The sequence below is a fragment of the Stenella coeruleoalba genome (assembly GCF_951394435.1).
Source record: "Stenella coeruleoalba genome assembly, chromosome: 8".
Taxonomy (NCBI): Eukaryota; Metazoa; Chordata; class Mammalia; order Artiodactyla; family Delphinidae; genus Stenella; species Stenella coeruleoalba.
Genome location: NC_137154.1, coordinates 95232570 through 95251661, shown reverse-complemented (window position 1 = coordinate 95251661; position 19092 = coordinate 95232570). Strand labels below are relative to the sequence as shown.

Below are 19092 nucleotides of genomic sequence, written 5' to 3'. Positions count from 1 at the left end.
CTGTGAGCTCCCCTCCGTCCTCCCTCTGGGGGCAACGCTGAGGACGGGGAGTGCTGTGAGGGTATGGCCTTGACCAGACGAAAGAGGCCAAAGAAGGCAGCATCTGCCCCTGGGACTGGGTTTGTCCAGAGAAGAGTGTCCAGGGCACTCCCAGGAGCCAGGCAGGAAGGCCACCGGGATGCAGGGTGTCCCCAGTTTCCATTTCCAGCGCTGAGCCGGCTCAGCCACCGGGGGTGAAGGCAACAGGGTCTGCGCTTTAGGCCGGGAGTCCTTCAGACCAAGGGCTGGTGGGGCTTGGAGGTCCATCTAGAAGGGAGGGCTGTGTGAGCCTGCGAGCGTGCGTGCCCGGGCGTGCGTGTGGGCGTGTGCCTCTGAGCGTGTCAACGTGCACAGGCGAGCAGGCGAGCGATGTCTGCGTGCTGAGTGTGCAGAAGGGGCCCGCAGCTGTGCTGTGAGCAAATGTGGCCGCCTCCGGGCCGCCCGTGGCAGCACTGAGGAGCCTGTGGGGAGGCAGCTGCGTCCACACCCCTGGGAGGATTCAGTTCCCCTCCACCGCGATGAGGCCCTGCCCACTGGTCTGCGCAGTGCACGGCTGCTGCAGCTGCAGGAGCAGGAGAAGGGCTTCCCAGAGCTTGACCTCAGGCCTTCCCCCCTCCCTGGGCCCGCAGCACTGCACACTGGGAGGTGTAGTTCTCACAGCTTCCCGGCCTAGGCTTCTGGTGCCAGAGCACTGCCTGCCTGCCTGCCTGCGGAAGCAGCAGGCGTTGGTTTGAGAAGCCCGAACATTCTCTTTGACCTCAAACCTCCTCTGGATCCTAGAACCAGACTAAACCCTAACCCTCGCTCCACCTCCCATCCATCCAAAGCCCCTGTACTAGCCCACCCACCTCAGTCAGGAGACCCCCGGCCCCAAAGGAATGCGGAGCCTCCACTGCCCCAGGGTCCCAGCCAGCCTGCCATCCCTGAGGGGAGGCTGCAAGCCTTCAGCAATGGGGCTGGGCTGCCCCCTTCGTAAGAGGAAGTGAGGGGAGCCGGCTGGTCCCCCACCAGGAAGCGCAGATGACCCCACGGCCCAGCTCTTCTCTCCCACCAGCTGCGGCTTTGAGGCTCTGCGACTGGCACAAAGACGGGAGCTACTGGCTGAATGTGACAGCTGGAGGGGTGGAAGGGGAGGGCGCTCCGTTCCACACCAGACAGCCACCTCTGCTTACAAATGAGTTAGGTCCCCACGTGCACTCCTTCTGCACCCTCACTTGGCATCTCCACACAAGTCTGCGTTGCTGGAAGGTCACCTTAACCGGTCTTCTGCCTCTAGGCAGGCTGGCCCTAAAGTAGGCAAAATAACCAGGGTTCCCTTTGGTCCCAAAAATCTCCAGGGAAGAGTAAACATACTTAGGACTCAGGTGGGGAAAAGGTAAACAGAAGGCCCTAGAGAGGAAAGAGACCCAGAGGCTCCCCTCTGAGCCATGGCCTTGCCTTTGTAGAATTCATTCACCAAATGTTCTTGAACTCCGGCCACGTGCCAGGCCGTCCAGGGGGCGGGGGCTACATCAATGAGCCAAAGTCCCTGTCCCCGTGGAGCTTACGCTTTAGCACAGGAGGACAGACAACAAAGAGCAGATAAAGTACGTTTGAAAAGTTATGTGGTCATTTTGAAGGTGATCAGGAAAAAAGAAAAGCAGGGTGAGGGGTTCACAGTGCTGGGGGCGGGAGTTGGTGAGCTGTGATTTTCGATAAGGTAGTCAGGGGAGGCCTTGGCGAGAAGGTGACCCCCGTGAGAAGTTGGAGCCAAGGCCCGAAGGCGTTGAGGCAGTGAGCATGGGACACCGGGGGGAGGAGCTTTCCAGGGTGCAGAGCCGCCAGTGCAAAGGCCCTGAGGAAGCTGGGAGTGGAGCGAGCTGGGACGAAAGCACGAGATGAAGGTAGAGGCACAGATCATGCAGAGCATTTTCAGCTCAGGTTTCACAGGATCTTTGTGGCTGCCGAGCTGAGAAGAGCCTGTACAGGGAAGGAGTGGAATTGGGGAAGCCAGTTAGGCAGCTACTGCAACCATCCAGGTGAGAGATGATAGTGGCTGGGATCAGAGTAGTAGTGATGGAGATGGTGAGAAGAGGTCAGGTTCGAGATTTACTTTGAATTCGAATTTACAGACTAGTTGGGACAGCAGCCACTCTCGTGAAACAGGCAATACAGTAAACTCTACCATACTGTGATTAGTGGGGCCCAAAAAATTCAGTCTAGTCAAGTGAAATGTAGGAGGGATTTACTTCTCCTTGGGTCTCTGTTGCTACTGAAGGCATAAAAGTAAATATAGTTGAACTAATATTGTACACAATGGGAACACACCGAATTGAGTCGGTCCCAAATTATCATGACACTGCCGCTTCCTCAACCCCTCTCCCTGTTCCTGCAGAAGAAAAGAACTTTAGCCGCTTGAAAACTGGCAGAAGGACCAGAGCCAATCATGGTAGATCCTAATTTGCATTTACTGTGGGTTGTTCTGTCAGGCCTTACTGTAATATGTCAGTGTATGATTAATGAAATGGAGTAAGCTATTGTTTATACCAGAATGAAAGCTGCAGACCACTGGTATGTAAACATTCTAAAGAGAAAGAGAAGTGTGAGCTGGAGAAGAGAAGGCTGCACAGAGAAGGGAACCGAAGCACTGAAATAGGCAGAAGGAGATGAGGAAGGGCATTCCTGGCAGGGGAAACAGCATGAGCAAAGGTCTGCAGTAAAGAATCTACTTGGGGGCTTCCCTGGTGGCGCAGTGGTTGAGAATCCGCCTGCCAATGCAGGGGACACGGGTTCGAGCCCTGGTCTGGGAAGATCCCACATGCCGCGGAGCAACTAGGCCCGTGAGCCACAACTACTGAGCCTGCGCATCTGGAGCCTGTGCTCCGCAACAAGAGAGGCCGCGATAGTGAGAGGCCCGCGCACCGCGATGAAGAGTGGCCCCCGCTCGCCGCAACTAGAGGAAGCCCTCGCACAGAAACGGAGACCCAACACAGCCCAAAATAAATAAATAAATTTAAAGGAAAAGAATCTACTTGGACAGCAAGAACGGTGAGTTGGCCAGACCCAAGATCAAGTTGCGTGATGGAAGCTTTGAAGACCAGACTGACGTGGTCCAACAGGCAATGGGGAAGTCATTGCTAGTCTTTTGAGAAAGGGAATGGTAGTGTCTACACAGTGAAAATTAACCTGGTGACTGTGGATGGAGTGACTAAAGGCGGGGCAGAGACCAAATGAAGGTGGGAGATTCACGGATCTGCTGTAAAAGTAAAACCTGGTGTCAAGTGAGAAGCTATTGAACAGGAAGAGCCAACAAGATTCGGGGGCAGATTTTGACCCAGGAGATGGAGAAGGAAGAGTCAAAGGTCAATAAGATTCTAAACTGGAAGAGCAGACAAATGATGGTGGAGCTGTGGTGCTGAATGGAGTGGGTTTGGAGGGAAGACGGTGAACCATGTTGGGAAGGATGGGCCTTGAGTGGGTGGAGAGAATTCCAAGTGAGGTTGTGCTAGATAGAAGAGTGTTCAAAGTGTGTCCCCAAATACTCCTCCTGTGAATGGTCTTTGAGTCAGGAGGCTGGGGTTTGTGTTCCAGTAGGCTGGGAAACTCTTTGTGTTCCTCTTACAGTCCACAGTGTGCATGAGAAGATGAAAGGGCTCCGATGCTCTGTCTCCACAGACATTTCCCGAAGCGTTTGACCCCAGTATTTTTGCCAGCCCTCTGAGCCAATGGCTTGAGGTTCCATGGCCACAGCTTGGGAACTGCTGTCCCAGAGGCCTTTGGAGATAAAGCCCCAGAGTTGGGGGAGAGCTAGCTACCCGAGATGGTTTGGAGAGCCAGCAGGATCAAGGGAACTCATGATACTGAGGCCAGGTCTGTCCCTAGGACAGAAAGCAGAGGGTAAGGTCCAAGGATGGAGCCCCCAGCCAGGCGGCTGGAGCAGAGAGAAGGCCCAGCAGTGCAGTCTGTAGACAGAAGGCTCCAAAAAGAAAGCTGAAGGTCAAGGACTCCTTGTATGTATTGGAAGGCAAAGGAAACATGTCAGAGAGGAAGGGCAGGTTCCTCCACCTGATGCCTTTCTTATTCCGCTGGCCTCTCCAAGTCCTAGTCATCCTTCAAGGCTTGGCCTAAGTCTTCTCTCCTCCAAGAAGCCTTTTCAAACTCCAGGCCGCAGGACTTTCCTGCACTGCACTCCTGAAGCCCTTATCGGCCAGCGCCCTTGATGTCCACATGCTGCTTTGCCTAAGAGTGTCATCTGGTTCCTCAGCTGGGCTGTGAGTTCCTTGTATCCTGTGACTAGCGAAATAGATGCTCGGTACATGTTTGCTGAGTGGATGGGTGGGTGGGTGGATGGAGCGATGATGAGGCAGGTGGCGAGAGGAGAGAGCACACAGGTACGGGGTAAGAACTGAAGAGGGAGCCGGCAGGTTGAACGTACAGAGGTGGCTACGTTCCCGCCAGCTGCCTCTTGGGCATTTCTTGTGGCAACGTCTCCCACCTCGCGGGAAGCAAGTGTGCAGCCCTTTTCAGGGCGGTAAACAGATGGGACCTGGTGAACCAGGAGAAGACGCTTGAGGTTCAGGGAGACTGTTCTGGAAGTGGGCGGTGAGGACAAATATTCACTAAATATTTATTGGGCGGCCACTCGGTGACCTGCACTGAGGACACAGTGGTGACAGTGGGAAGCTGAGTCCTCAGTGGTCGTGCTTCTCTCTGCCAACTCCCGCCCGTGGAGAGGCCCGAGCAGGAGCCTCTGGGTGGTCCCAGCTCAGCCGTGTGACGCAGGCAAGTCGCCTCCCTTCTTCGGCCCCCGTGTTTAATTAGCCCTTCCAGCCCGAACTCGTGGAATGCCCTTCCTCTTCTCTTCTAGAATCCTTGCCCTGCTCCCGCTGCAGACAGCACCCCACAGGCTCACACACCAGACCGGCTCCACCTCTGGGAGGAGGGACTGGTCTCATAGGAGGAACAGGATTCCCACGGAGTGAGTGATGCTGAATCGGGGGGTGAGCTGGCAGAAACAGATTCCCAAAGGCCAGAACATATGCCCAGATTGACCGCCTCCCTTGGCCTGAAGAGAGGAGGGCTGAGAGCAGCCGAGGTCAGCCCTCCAGGCCTGCCCTGGACCTGCCCACCGGCTCCTCCTGTCCAAGGCCAGCCGTGGTCTCCGGTGCCACCCTGTGGTGGTGCTGGGAACCGCCTCCCTCAGCCTCACCTGGGGACCCCTTCGGCCTCTGGCCCGACCCCACTGGCAGACAGACACCGGCCCAGCCTTCTCTCCCTGCCCACCCACTTCCTTTCTCTTTTCACCTTTTCTGCCTTTTTGTTTCTGCTCTGTCCTCAGTGTGTACATATTTGTACACACACGTTCATCACATCAGCACGTGTGTGGGCCGGTCGTGACAACAAGGGTGTATGCCGGCACGCGTGCTCGCTCGTGTGTACTTGTCATCTTTGCTGCTGACGTACTCTCATGCGCCCTTTCTGCACAGCCGTGCTGAGCGTCTTGTGCTCATAGCCCAGCTTGGCTACACCCTGGCCCCCACCCTGCCCTGCAGGGCCAGACTGCAGCCAAGAACCACGGCCCGGGCGTCTGGCACTCACGGGGCATCTACGGGGCCAGCACCTCGGAGCAGATGAAATCAGGCGTGGGGCACCCGGTCTGCTCCAGGCTCCGAGTCTCAGAAGCCAAGGTGTGGTGCTGGGGCGCAGTGACGTTTGCACAGGCTTTCGGTGCAAGAGAATCAACGACGCGTCATTGGCTGATGGCCTCGGACAAGTTATTTGACTTCTCTAAGCCCCGCCTCTTCGTGTGCCGGAGGGAAATTAATAGCACACTTACTTCACGGGGTGTCATGGCGGTGACTGGCGTCTACTGGACCCTGGGTCGTGGGTGGGCTGGCTCCACATCCAAGGAGAAAGTCAGCATGGGGGCTCTGGGGCTACGAGGCTGTCTCTGCCTCTCCCTGGCCCCAGCTACCCACGCTGCAGCGTGTTGGGCTCCTGGATGGGTGGGGTGCTGGGGGGGGCCTTTGGAACTGGAGCTGGCCTTGGGCCCACTTCTTGGCTTTCCCTCCCCTGCCACCCCTGCTGACTCCCCAGGAGCAGACACTGACAATGTCCCCCTCCATCTCTCTTCCTCACCCAGAGTTCCCCTACACCCCGTCTCCTCCCGAACACGGGCGTCGCGCCGGGCCGGTGCCCACGGCCATCATTGGGGGCGTGGTGGGGAGCATCATGCTGGTGCTGATTGTGGTCGGCGGGATCGTGGTGGCCCTGCGCCGGCGCCGCCACACCTTCAAGGGCGACTACAGCACCAAGAAGCACGTGTACGGCAATGGCTACAGCAAGGCCGGCATCCCCCAGCACCACCCGCCCATGGCCCAGAACCTGCAGTACCCTGAGGACTCGGATGACGAGAAGAAAGCCGGGCCCCTGGGCGGCAGCAGCTACGAGGAGGAAGAGGAGGAGGAGGAAGGCGGAGGGGGCGAGCGCAAGGCGGGCGGCCCTCACCCCAAATACGACGAGGACGCCAAGCGGCCCTACTTCACGGTGGACGAGGCGGAGGCCCGTCAGGACGGCTGCTACGGGGACCGGACTCTGGGCTACCAGTACGACCCGGAGCAGCTGGACTTGGCGGAAAACATGGTTTCTCAGAACGACGGGTCTTTCATTTCCAAGAAGGAGTGGTACGTGTAGCCCCGTCTGCAGAGCCCCTGCCCCAAGCCCACACCCGCACGCCCCCTGCCCGCCCCCCACCGTCCACTGCCCCAGGAGCTCGGCAGAGACTCACCCAGCTGCTCGGGGTACCTGGGAGCCCAGGGCACACGACCTGGCTTTGTTTTGATTTCCTCCCTGCCCCCCCACCCTCCCCCCTGGTGTGTGTTCACTGTGGCTTCGGTGTTGCTGGTACCTTTCCTCCCCTGACCCCACCTGCCTCCCTCCGCAGGGAGCCCTAGTCCCGTCTTGTGTACCTAGATGTCCCCTCCCGGGTTTGGGGAGACAGCCCTCCCCTGCCCCCAACACTGGAATTTGTCTGTGTCCTCTCTCTGCGAGTGGAGGGCTGAAGGGGCTCCAAGAGGAGAAGCCCCCTGCCGCCGACCCCAGATGCTGCTCCTTTTTCCCTGGGAGAGGGAACCCGGCACCCCCTCCCCCATCCCACCGTGAGCTGGAGTTCGGACCCCGGTCGAGGCAGCCGTTGCGCCCAAGGGGGAGGGGAGGGGGGTAGCTTTTCTGAAGCATCCAGGGTTGTCTTTGTTTGTTAAGGGAATCAAGCTGAGGTCCCCACCTGAGGCCTTGGGCAGTGTGTTTACTTGGCAAGGTTAGTTTTACATTTGTTTTCCTCATTGGCCTCCAGGGAGTTAAGGTGGCCCAGCTCTGGTGTGTCCCTCCTCTTTACCCCAGTCTGCTGCCCACATAGTGGGACTCCAGGTAGACTCTGGCCCACACTTCCCATACACTTCTACCAACACGTACACACACTTACACACACACACACACACACACACACACACACACACACACGCGCGCCGCTCATGTCTACCCCTGTGCTCCCCGTGGGGTCACATGCCTTACCCAGGCTGGACACTGCCCAAGGCCCACCTCTCTGCTCCACCTCTCCCCCCTCCTTCCAGCTGAGGATGGGGGCAGCCTTCAGAAGCTTCCAGTGAGAGCTGGCACTAGGCCCTTCGGTGCCTCCACCCTAGCATCTCAGGCTGGCTCTGAACTGCTCCTTATAGCGTGGAAGTTTCTTGAATTTCTCCCTATCAATCAAGTGCTAGCAATTCTTGATTCTCTTGGGGAGTCAGAGCTGGGATCCCAGAAGGGAATAACCTCCAGGAGCTACAGGTGAAGGAGGATCAATGCAGAGGGCACCGGAGAAGGAAGCCCGCACAGTAGGAGCTCTGCAAACACAGGCTGATAAGACTCTGCGGAGCGCAGGTAGCTCCTGGCCCACAAAGGCCGATGCAGCTGCTCCGGGCCTGCCAGAAGGTGCGAGCGGAGTGGGGAGCCAGGGATCCTGAGTTGAAGCTCCTGCTCGCCACCCTCCCCGTCCCGCTTCAGCCATCGCTGGTCTCCATCTGGATGAGGTGGGGAACCCTGGAGAAGCTTTCCCTTTGAGTTGTAGATTCCCTTCCTGAATGGGGCTCTGGGTCCCTGTCAATCACCGGAGACTGATGGTCTTCCCCAGGATACCATGGAGGAAGGCCCCGCCCAGCCCCTCATTTGCTCCCCCAGCTCCAAGTGCCTCAGTTCCTCCATTTGCCTACCCCATCCCCCCGGCACTCTAGATGGGAAAGACCCTGGGATGGGAGAGGCAGGTTCACGCCTGCCCATGAGGATTCCAGTGAACTCAGCCCAGGGTGCAGGGGCTCTGTGGGATGGCAAGTGTCGGGGGGAGTTAGGCAGACCACTCTGTGCCCCACGGGCACCAACCCACCCTGCCATAGGCTTCCCAAGGGAGGCGCCAGCCTCCCGCCCTACTCCTCCCCTCCCTGGTGCTGCTATGGGACCCCCAGCCAGCTCCATCTCTGCCCTGGCAACCCTGGACCCGCCAGCTGGGTCACGCTCCTCCCCCCAGCCCCCACTGCCCTCGCCCCAGCCCAGACCACCCAGTAGCCACGTAGCAGAAGTCTGAAGCCATGCCAGCCCTGGGGCGGTACTCCCCTCTCTTGGCATTGGGAGTACTGGATGGGGTGGAGTTGGGAGAAACTTCTGGGGTCTTTCTAGCCACAGGGCAGAGGGGGTGGAGGAGCTGGGCTGCATCTCCCAGCAGTAGTAGTGTCCCCCCCCCACCCCAGGGCAGAGGACCTTTTCCATGTTACATCACTACCCCATCCCACCTCACACCACCCTGGCCCCTCTGCTTGGTCCCCTTGCCCCCCAGGCAGGAGGAAATCCCAGGGGCCTGCCTGATAGAGGCATTCTCTGTCCCCTTGAAATCACAAGACTGAAAGGACTCTTCCTCTGTGTCTCCTTTATCTGCACTGCCACCCCCTCTTCCTCCTTATATGATGGACTTAGGAGGCCCCCGGGCCTAGCCAAAGCACTGAGTCCCCCTTAAGACACCTCCAAGCCCTCCCCTCCAGCAAAGCACAAATTGTGGGGTCCACACCAGATGTGTGGGCCACGTAGAAGGCTCCTGCCTCGGCAGGGACCCATCAGCAGCGCGCCCAGCAAGGCAGCTGCTACCCGGGGTCAAGAGTCGGCACGAGGCCGGGGTCGGCACTTGGGCCTGGGGTGACAGGGTTTTCTGTGCCCCAAGTTTGTGGGGCGGTGGGTACTACTGCTGGGCCCATAGCCACAGCCGCTGGCACAGGGAAGGTCTGGCCCAGCAGAGAGACGAGGACGTCTTGCTTCTCCGTGTCCCCAACGTGAGCTGAGCTTCTGCCTTTGCTGGAAATGAAATAAACTTGGTCTGCATCGTGCCAAGGCCTCCCCACTTGTCATCCTGCCTCTTGTTGCCCTCCCCGTCCTTGCCCGCCCCCCACTCCCCAATACCCCTCTTTCCTTAAGATTTTGATATTGTTCTAATGTGTAACAACCCTCTGAGTCCCCTTTGATCAGAAGCATCTGAAGAGCAGCAGCGTGGAATCAGGGAACACAGGCGCGCACGTGCAGCTGCGTCAGGCCTGGCCCGTGCGTGCACGAGGGCGCACACCCCCCGACAGACCCAAGCACAGGTGCCCCAGCCCCACAGACCTGCCAGGGGGCTGGGCTGGTCCTGCTGAAAGCCCTTCAGGAAAAACTGATTTCCCAGCGCTCGGGCCATAAGAGAGACTCACGGGGGCCCTGTTTCCCAGGCACGTGCCCCCATGCCAACCCCCTCCCGCGTGCCCGAGTCACTGGTGCAATAATTTTTCTGCCGTCCTCCAAGCAGAGGAATTGGGGATTGTGTCAGGTGGTGTGGGCAGCTCACGTGAGAGGAGGGGAGGGCTGCCAGGCCTCCCAGGGGCCAGACGGAGACCTTCTAGGCCTGACTGCCACCAGGAACCCTCAGGTGGGCCCCACCAGGCCCCAGGCCCACGGGGAGACGTGCCCAGGCCCCTGTGCCGTGGCCCAGGCGGTGAGGGCTTCTGGGACCTCGCTGCTGCAGCCCGATTGTACGGCCAGAGGAGCCTCTGCCCCACCCGTGCTGCTGCTTTTCTGACTCCTGCTGTGAGGAATGGGATTCTTGGCCGGAAACAAACAAACAAACAAAAAAATGGTTTTCTTTTTTTGTATAAATGGAAACAAAATCCAGGAGAAGCTGCCCCCTCCCCTCCCCCCCGGAGTGTGATGCACTACCTTTGCTTCAATTTCTTAGTCACTGTTTTCGTCTTTGGTCCCAGGGACGGCCCAGCAGATTCTCCTGGTTCTAACCCAGGGGGTGTTTGCATCACCCCCTTTTACTTGTATAAAAAAAAAAAATGATGGGTTGAAAAATGTACTTTTTTATAAATAAAGTCTTTAAAACAACCCCGGTTGCTTCGTGTCCCTCGGGAGCTGGGCCCTTCCCCACGGACCTGGGGGCAGGACAGGGTACGCGGGGATGAGCCGGCGCCCTAACGCAAGGAAGGCAGCTTCCACCCCGGGCCCCGTTCCCATGGCTCTGGAACACTGACTCGGACCCCGGAGGAGCCCCCTGCCCAGGCCAAAGGAGCCCCAACCCGCCCTCTCGCGGGAGCCCCAAGGGCAAACGTGAGGGTCCTGCCTGAGTCCTCAGCACAGCTCCCGGGCTGCCACTGAACCGCCTTCCACACAAGTGGCACCACCGTGGACAGCTGCATCGGGAGGGGTTGGCCGCTCAGACACAAGCAGGGAGCCCTTCAACATGCGGCCTGAGAGGCTGGGGACCGATGGTGCAGAGGGAGTCCCCTGCCCTCTTGCCCCAGAGCTCCTACTCAGGCCCCTCCAATTCCCCTCCTCACCCCCCCCCCGCCCCCCCACCGTCCTGCTCCTTCCTGCCAAGTCCCCTCCTGTGGCGGTTTGGAGAAGAAAACCAGCAATGTCACACCTGTCGTGTTAGATCCCTGGGGACAGGGCAGAGACGGGAGCTTTATCCTCTCATCTTTTGGGAGGATACTGCCGACTGCATCCCCCACAAGCTCTCAGAGACCCCGCCCCACCTCCCAGGGGGCTGATTGGAAGGAAGGTCTCCTAGTTCCTCGGTTACCTCGCCCCTCCCCGCTCCAGCACCATCTGCTTCCCATCTTCTGGGCTGGAATGCAGGACAAATCGATCCAGGGGTGGCAGTGGCAGGGGCTTCAGTGACTGCCCCCTCCCAGCCACCCCCAGCAGCATCTCCTTTCACTGAAATCCACACCATACACCCCTGAGAAAAGGGGGTGGGGACGCTGGAAGCCTAGGTGGCTGGCCGGCAGCAAGCACTCCCGCCCATCTGGGGCAAGACCACGCCCTCCATACATAGGACTGGGGCGGGCGGAACTGGCGGGAGCACGAGAAGCCAGCAGCTGTTGGCAGCTGGCTGGGTCCCTCACTGGAAAGTCAAACCCAGCACCTTAGACTGTGTTTGGATGTCGACACTCGAGTGAGATGCAAATTGGTTGTTTAAGCGGTCACTTCCTCAGTTCTCTAGGCTGTCCATTTAAGTTAATTTTTAATTTGCACAGGCAATAAATGCTTAATTACATTATTAATATATTGGAAGAGAGCAATGGACAGAATGTCCTAATTGGCATTTAACTAGAACGTTCCGGCAAATTAGCCAAGACTTTCTCCGGCAGCCGAAGGAGGGCAAGCCAATTAGTCCCAGGCACAGCCCCATCCCCCAAGATACCAGGAGGCCAGGACACACGTAGCTTTCTAGTTGAGCTAGGCTTTGGAAGGACCTTCTGCTAGTTAGGCTACTTCTGCCCAAACTTCAACCCTTGCCCCTGTGCTCCACCCACACCCTCAGCAGAGCAGAGGACAAAACGCTGGATGGCTTGGAGACAGGATCCACCTGAGAGGCCAAGGTCCCCCTGGGGTGTGCCCACCATTGCCTTACCTCGACTGTGGGCCCAGAACTGAGATAGCTGGGCAGCCAAAGCTCCTCTCTGGATACCAAGGAGTCCTCTCTCCCATCCTCCTTACCTTACCCTCTGCAGATGGTTAAGGGAATGAACTTGATGAATTGAGGGATTCATTTATCCACTCATGCATTCCTTCATTTGGCCACCCTGGGCCAGGCACTGTGCGACCCTGTGACAGTCCCACCCAGAGTCCCTGGTCTCAAAGAATTCAGAGCCTCCAGGATCCTAAACCCCAAAACAGTGCCATGCTGGCCATGGACTGAAGCAGAGCTGTGTGTAAAGTGCCGTGGTAGCACAGAACGGGAATGACTAATTTTGTTTGGGAAGGTCTGAAAGGCTTGATAGAAGAGGTGAATTTTCCCCTGGGCCTTGAAGGATGTGTAGAAGTTCCCCAGACCAAAGGTGTGTTAAGAGTATTCCAGGACGACTTGGAATTTAGCATCTTATATTAATTCTTCTAATAAAAGAGATCGTTCTAGTCCAACACACTCGTTCAGCATGTGGAGAACTGGAGCCTAGAAAGAAAACTAAGGTTTGGTAACCAGACCATCAGAACGCATGTGCTGAATACCCTCAAGGACAAGGCCATGTCCTGGGAGCAGCAGGAGGAGGAGGAATCCCGGGGAAGGGGTGGCACCAGCCTGACTCCCTTGGGGGTATACTAGATGCGACCCAAGGCTCAGTACCCCTCCCCCACAGCCCCAGAATAGGACAAACGCCCATGGGGTGTAAACTGGGCTTTTGGGAGCCACACTTGGTGTTGAGTGGAACCATCGGTCAGACAGGGCCCATGGGGAAGACTTCCTGGAAAAGGCGGTGTGATTCGGGTCCCGGTGCTGATGTAGTTTTTTCCCACACCACCGAGCAATCAGCTCAATTCTAACAGTATTTACCTGGAGGTAGCATCCGATCTCACAGTTCAGGGCTCAGTCGCACAAGACTCCTCCCACTTCAGCTGCTAATCACGAGTCCAGGGTGTTACCTGTGCTTCTGACTGGCTGGCTATAAATCAGAGGTCCCCGCGACCCCCTCCCTGCGTTCGATTAATTTACTAGCGCAGCTCACAGAACTCAGGAAACCGGTTTACTCGCTAGATTACTGGTTTAGAGTAAAAGGATCCCACTCAGGAACAGTTAAATGGAAGAGATGCAGGGGGCAAGGTATACGGGAAGGGGCGTGGGGCTTCCATGCCCTCCCAGCACCAACCTGGAAGCTCTCCAAACCTGTCCTTCCGGGGTTTTATGAAGGCTTCCTCACATAGGCATGACCCATTAAATTATTGGCCATTGGTGACTGAACTCAATTTCCAGCCCCTCTCCCCTCCGCAGAGGTCAGGGGTGGGGTCGGAAGCTCCAAACTTGGTTCGTTTGCCTGGCACCCAACCCCCATCCTTAGGTGCTTTCCAAAAGCCAGCTCATTAACATAAACTCAGGCGTGGTGGAAAGGGATGTCCTAAGAATGACAAGACACCTCTCTCACTCTTATTCCTTAGGAAATTCCAAGGGCTTTAGGATTTGCGCCAGGAACAAGACGAAGGCCATATATACACTTCCTGTTAGAAGTCAGAATATCACAGGTGGTATCTGCAATGGTTTTGAGGAATGAGAGGCACATAGGTTGGTGGGAAAATGGAAGAGGAAAGGGCTCTGTGAAAGCTGGAGAACAGCCAGGCCCTGCTCCTAGACCCCCTCTGTCCTCTCCCCACAGCCAGACGCTACTGGGGAGCAACGCTTGGGCTCCAGCTTGGTACTGGCGTATAGGGCCCCCAAACCCTATTTTCTGCCTCGGCTTACAGGCCGGATGGCAGAGCCAGGCCAAATCCCAGTCCCCAACCCCAGCATCAACTCCCAGATGAGAAGCTGCAAGCACTGCCCCCTTCCCTCCCTCCTCTCTGCCAGCCACGCCTTCCCTAGCTGGAGGGCACCCTCGCTGCATTGCCTTGGGCCACATCTAAGCTGGCCCTTCTGGCCGGACTCATCCCAAGCTAGGAAAGGTATAGGAATGGCCTTGCTTGGCTCAGGAACCAGCCCCAGGGCATCATCAACCCACACCGCAGGCTCCATTGAGCCAGGGAACTAAACCCTGGACACACAACCCAAATCACCGGGGGATTTACAAAATCAAATATCCAGGCCCCACCCCCAGGCCAATAGGGTCAGAGCTCTAGGGTTGGGACCCAGACAGCTGTATTTTCAACAAGCTACCCAGGAGGTTCCAGTGCACAGCCAGAGTCAGAGCCGCCGGTGTGGAGGCAGAGGCCGTCCAAGGTGTCAATCATGAGGAAGAAGCACGTCATGAGGTGGGAAACTGGGACTGAGGGGTGGTAGTTAGGTGATTCGGTGAGTTAATGCACATAAGAGTTTGGGTACCAGATATGCTCTATATTGTCACCATCATCAATCATCTTCATCATCGCCATCCTCATCCCCTCTGAGATGGGATCCCGGATGACAGTGACTGCAGTGGAGGCCAGTCCCTGGAGGCAAGTAGGGAGCCAGGGTGGACCCGTGATTGTAACACTAACAAAGCAGGTTTTCTGGGTTTAGAACATTCCCCAGCGCTTGGCCTCTGCGCACCTGTGAGAGGGAAAGTGGGATCCTGAGTTCAAAGCTCAGGCAGGCAGTCTCGCAGGCCCGCCCCGAATGGGGATGTCGCTCCTCAGTGATCCCACCTTAGAAGAAGCCAATGGGGTTGATGAAGGACAGTGATAGTACCCTTAGAGTCCAGTTCGGCAGATGAGGGGGGACCCTCGGAGAGAGACAGAGGGAAGGTGGCACACCGGGCCCCGTATGCCCTTTCCTCCTTGCCCAAGGTCTAGCCGAGGGCCCCTCCAGAGCCTTCTCTGAGGAAGGTATTCCATTCCACAGGGAGCAAAGACCTTTGGGGGAATAACTGACTCACAGACCGGCAGGCTGGGGTGCCCTCAGCCTGAACTCCTCCCACCCACTGTCCCCTCAGTTAGTGACCTCAGCCTCGAGAGAGCCTCCATGGATGAGAAAAGAGTCAGCAAGTGATAGGACCACACAAGCTGCCTTCCTGCCAGGCTGTAAGCCCCTGGAGGGCTGGGACCCCATCTTATTCGTCCTCAGCACCCAGCCCAGGGTGGACAGAGTGGGTGGTCAGTAAAGGTTGAACCAAACCGAACTCGTCCAAGTGAGAGTCAAGAGATCTTGCAGGTGGCATGGCCCAACCTCCCCGAGGCAGGGCTGTCCTCCAAGCATCCCAGGTGCCTCTGGAGAGGGGCACCGCACTGCCTCTAGAGCTAAGCCCTAGCATCAAAGGGTAACTTCTCCATTCAGACAAAATTTCCCTCCCCTAAGTTTCACCCATTGGTCTAGGTATTTCCCTGAGAAGCTACATGATCTGGCCTTCCTAGGACAGTCCTTCAGGTATTTGGAGATGATTACTCCCGGCCCAACCTCTTTTTCATATGATTCTCCCTCTGCTCTAGTCATCAGGCCACTTAGCAACACATCTGTTAGGAACCCGGACTTAGGAGTCAGGCAAACCTGGGTTCAAGCCTTGGTGGAGTGACTTGTTGTGAGTTGACTCACATCAAAAATCCCAGTTATCTTTGGACTTTGGGTGTTCATAATGTATCTCTGGAGGTTCACTGATTGTAACAAACGTACAACTTTGGTGAGCGATTTTGGTAGTGGTGGCTGTGAATATTTGGGGGCAGGGGGGTATATGGGAAATCTCTGTGTCTTTCAATTTTGCTGTGAACCTAAAACTGCTCTAAGAAAAAAAAGAGCCTTTAAAAACAACCCCATTACTCCAGCTGTTCCTGAAGAAAACCCATTACCAGCTCCCTCCCGTTCTGAGGGCCAGGGAATACATGCTGTTTCCAGGAACTGATCTGACCAGCAGGCGATGGGGGTGGAGGGGTGGGAGACTCTCTGCATGTCCTCCCTGAACCTGGTGTGCTCTCTCTTACTCTGTGACACGGCCAACCCAGCTGACCTCATGGTGATGGTATGGAACACAGAGGGGCTCCGTTGTGGTGGTTAAATTTCCGGATGCATGGGTGGATGGATGGGTGGATGAATAAACCTTTGAGTCTTTTTCACGTGTGCTGCCTCTGAGCAGACCTCTCTCACCTGCACTTGGGCTGCCTATTTTTCTCCCGAATGTGGCGCTTTTCATGTATCTCTGCTCTGTTTTATCTTAATGGCAAAGTCAGCATTTCAGCCTGTTGGGCTCCTTTCAGATGCTGGTTCTATCATCAGTTGAGTTCACACTCGACATCTATTGAAAACCTGGTAAAAGGAAAGAGGCAGGGCCTTAGGGTCCATTGATCTCCATTCAATCCCTAGTCCTACCACTTGTCCGCTGTGTGAACCTTAGGCGAGTTGCTTGCTTTCCCCCAGCTTTATTTCTCAATCCATGTGAACAGACTGCTGGGATGAATAAAGATAGTTAGAGAGAGAGAAAGTTAGTTGTAAAGCAGATAACACCGGTACCTACCACAGAGGGCTGCTGTGGGGATTAAAGGAGAATCATCCCTTTATAAAGCACTTAACACAATGCCTGGAACAGAGTAAGTGCTCGGTTAAGCTAGGATAATATTAGCTCTTACTATTATTTTCCCCACTGTGCAACTGCCCTTAGCAGCAGCAAATTGCAGCATGGAGACAGAACCTGTCATAGGGACGACATCAGGCACTCGGACTCTTGACAAGGCCAAGTAGAATCCCAGCTCTGCGCCTTCCTGGCTGCGGGGTGACCATCCCCTTAGTTCCTTTCTCCCTGATTTGCATCATCCCACGCAAAGACCCACCAGCTAGTGGGAGGGACACAGGCATCAAGGGGCTGCGATGTGCCCCTCAAGGGCACGGCTTTCGTGGGGATTCCGATGCTAGGTCACCGCCGGTGGGTGGGGGACTGGGGCCAGCCGTGGGAACAGGAGGCCACAGTTACTCCAGAGCAAAGGCTTCCAGCATGCCCTCCAGAGTTTCGTCTTCAGGAATGCCCCAGAGCCGCCTGAGGTGGGAGGCAAGAGGATGGGTCTCAACTTTCCACTGTTTTACTTTCCAGGATTCTGTGTCAGGTTTTAACCCTTTGTTATTTTGAACTTAAAGGAAAAATTGTATTGAGGGATACAAACAGTAAAGTGTCAAACCTTAAGGGAACAGCTCCACATTTTTATAACCATGTTATATGTATACCCTCACGTCATCAGCCCCAGATCAAGTCACGGAGGCTCGCTCAAGTTCCCTCTCAGGCACACACCCCCATTCTGGAACTTCACATAAATGGAATCATGCAAAGCGCGCACTTACTTGTGTGCCTGGCTTCTTTCACTCAGTACGATGTCTATGAGATGTACCCGTGCAGTGTGCCTCTCCTCGCTGTGTAACGTTCTATCGTGTGAATTTGCCACAATGTAGTCCTCTATTCTGTCATTAGTGAATACGTGCGTGGTTTCCAGTTTGGGACAATTATGAATAAAGTTGTTGCAAACAGTCTTGTATGTAACTTTGGAGCACTTAACACTCATTTCTGTTTAGAACGGAATTAGGATTGATAGATACAGCCAAACGGTTTTCCAGTTTATGCCCCAGTGTAAGAGGGTTCTGATGCCTCCACTTCCTTGCCCACACTTGGTATCATCTATCCTTCTAGGTTTAGCCATCTGGCAAGGGCATAGAGGTACCTCGTGATTTAATTTGCATTTCCCTGATGACTAAGGATGTCAACACTTTCATATGACTATCAGAGATTTGGAGTTCTGAAAGGGTCCTAGACTTAAAAAAAAAGTTTTTTTGGAAAATCGATTGTCATGCATTCCCTGGAGGATGGGTTAGTGTCCATCCAGCCACTCTGTGGTCATCTGGGGACAGGTCCCTGTTCTAGGTACCTAGGAGGCCCTGGGGAGGCGGGGACAGGACAGGTAGAGCCAGAGGAGGAGGGAGGATGGTGTGTGCTCTGGAAGAGTCCCAGAGTAGCAGGAAGGAAGGGCCAGCCATTGGCAATCGGGAATTCTGACACAAGACACAAAGCAATGCCCTGTGGCTGAAATGAGCTGTCGAAGTGTCACGATGATGACACTGGGTGGAATTAGCTGGGAAACCTTCATCTGCTCCCCACGATCGATTCCTAAGCAATGCAGTTTTCCTGAAGTTTCACCAAAAAAAGGGCAGGAGACGGTGAGCCACACCCAGATGGGCTTTTCGCTGATGATGACAATGGGTTGGCAGGGAAGTGCAGGTGGTCAGGGCTGGACCGAAGGCAGGAGGCACGTTATGTGCTGGAAAGATGCCTGGACTGGGAATCAGGAGGCTGAGCTCTGCTTCCTCTCTGCCACGTCTCACCCAGTAACTCTGAGCAAAACCCTTCGCCGCTCTGATTTCATGACTTTCTACGTGTGGAACAAAGAACCGGGGAGATGGGAGCTTAGTGGCCTCTCCTGGGCTACCCCTGGAGACAAAGCGGGGCTGGGGTGAGAGGTCCCCTGCAGCCCTGACAGTGATGAATCACCACGCCCCATTCCATTGCCTCTATCTACTGTAATTGATCCTGAGGCCAGGTGTCTGGGGCGATAGTGAGCAGGGGTAGCTTCCAGAGGAGTCTGGCTTGCTGCAGGAGGGGGAATATGGGGGAGGGTGGGCAGCAGCCCCCTCACTGGTGAGAACACCCCACGCCACCCTCCTCTGCAGAGAAGGGACGGATTTGCTCTGCTAGAAGAGCAGGGATCCAAGCCTTTACAAGGGCTGAGCAGAGAAGCGGTCCCCACTGGGAAAGCCACAGTGGGAGTGGGCTCCCCATGTCTCCTCTGACAGCGTACTTAGGGGGTGTCAGCTGCTATGTGTCTCCAGGGTTTTCCTCCGGAGTTCACCCTAGAAAGACTTGGAGTTTCGTTCAATGAAAAGTGTAGGTCCCTTACGTGCAGCTCTTTCAGGAGACATCACAGGCTCACAAGGGAACTGGGGCCCAACGCTGGTTGGTACTGGCCTTCCCGCAGGCTCTGGGTGAGAACGGCACACAGGAACCCCCTGATTGGGAAGACTCACCCTCCAACACCTGCTGCCTCCTTTTAGGTGTTTTCTGCCATCACCTCCCAGCA

At 56.1% G+C, this 19092-nt stretch overlaps 1 protein-coding gene across 1 annotated transcript in view; it reads left to right on the top strand.

Annotated features, from left to right (window-relative positions):
• The window catches only part of NECTIN1 (nectin cell adhesion molecule 1), a 66078-nt gene extending 58670 nt beyond the window's left edge, over positions 1 to 7408 (top strand). Inside the window, exon 6 of the mRNA XM_079930495.1 lies at positions 6161 to 7408. Coding sequence (XP_079786621.1) covers positions 6161 to 6711 — 551 coding nt within the window. The 3' untranslated portion in view covers positions 6712 to 7408. The remainder of the gene's footprint in view (positions 1 to 6160) is intronic.
• The last annotated feature ends 11684 nt before the right edge of the window (positions 7409 to 19092 follow it).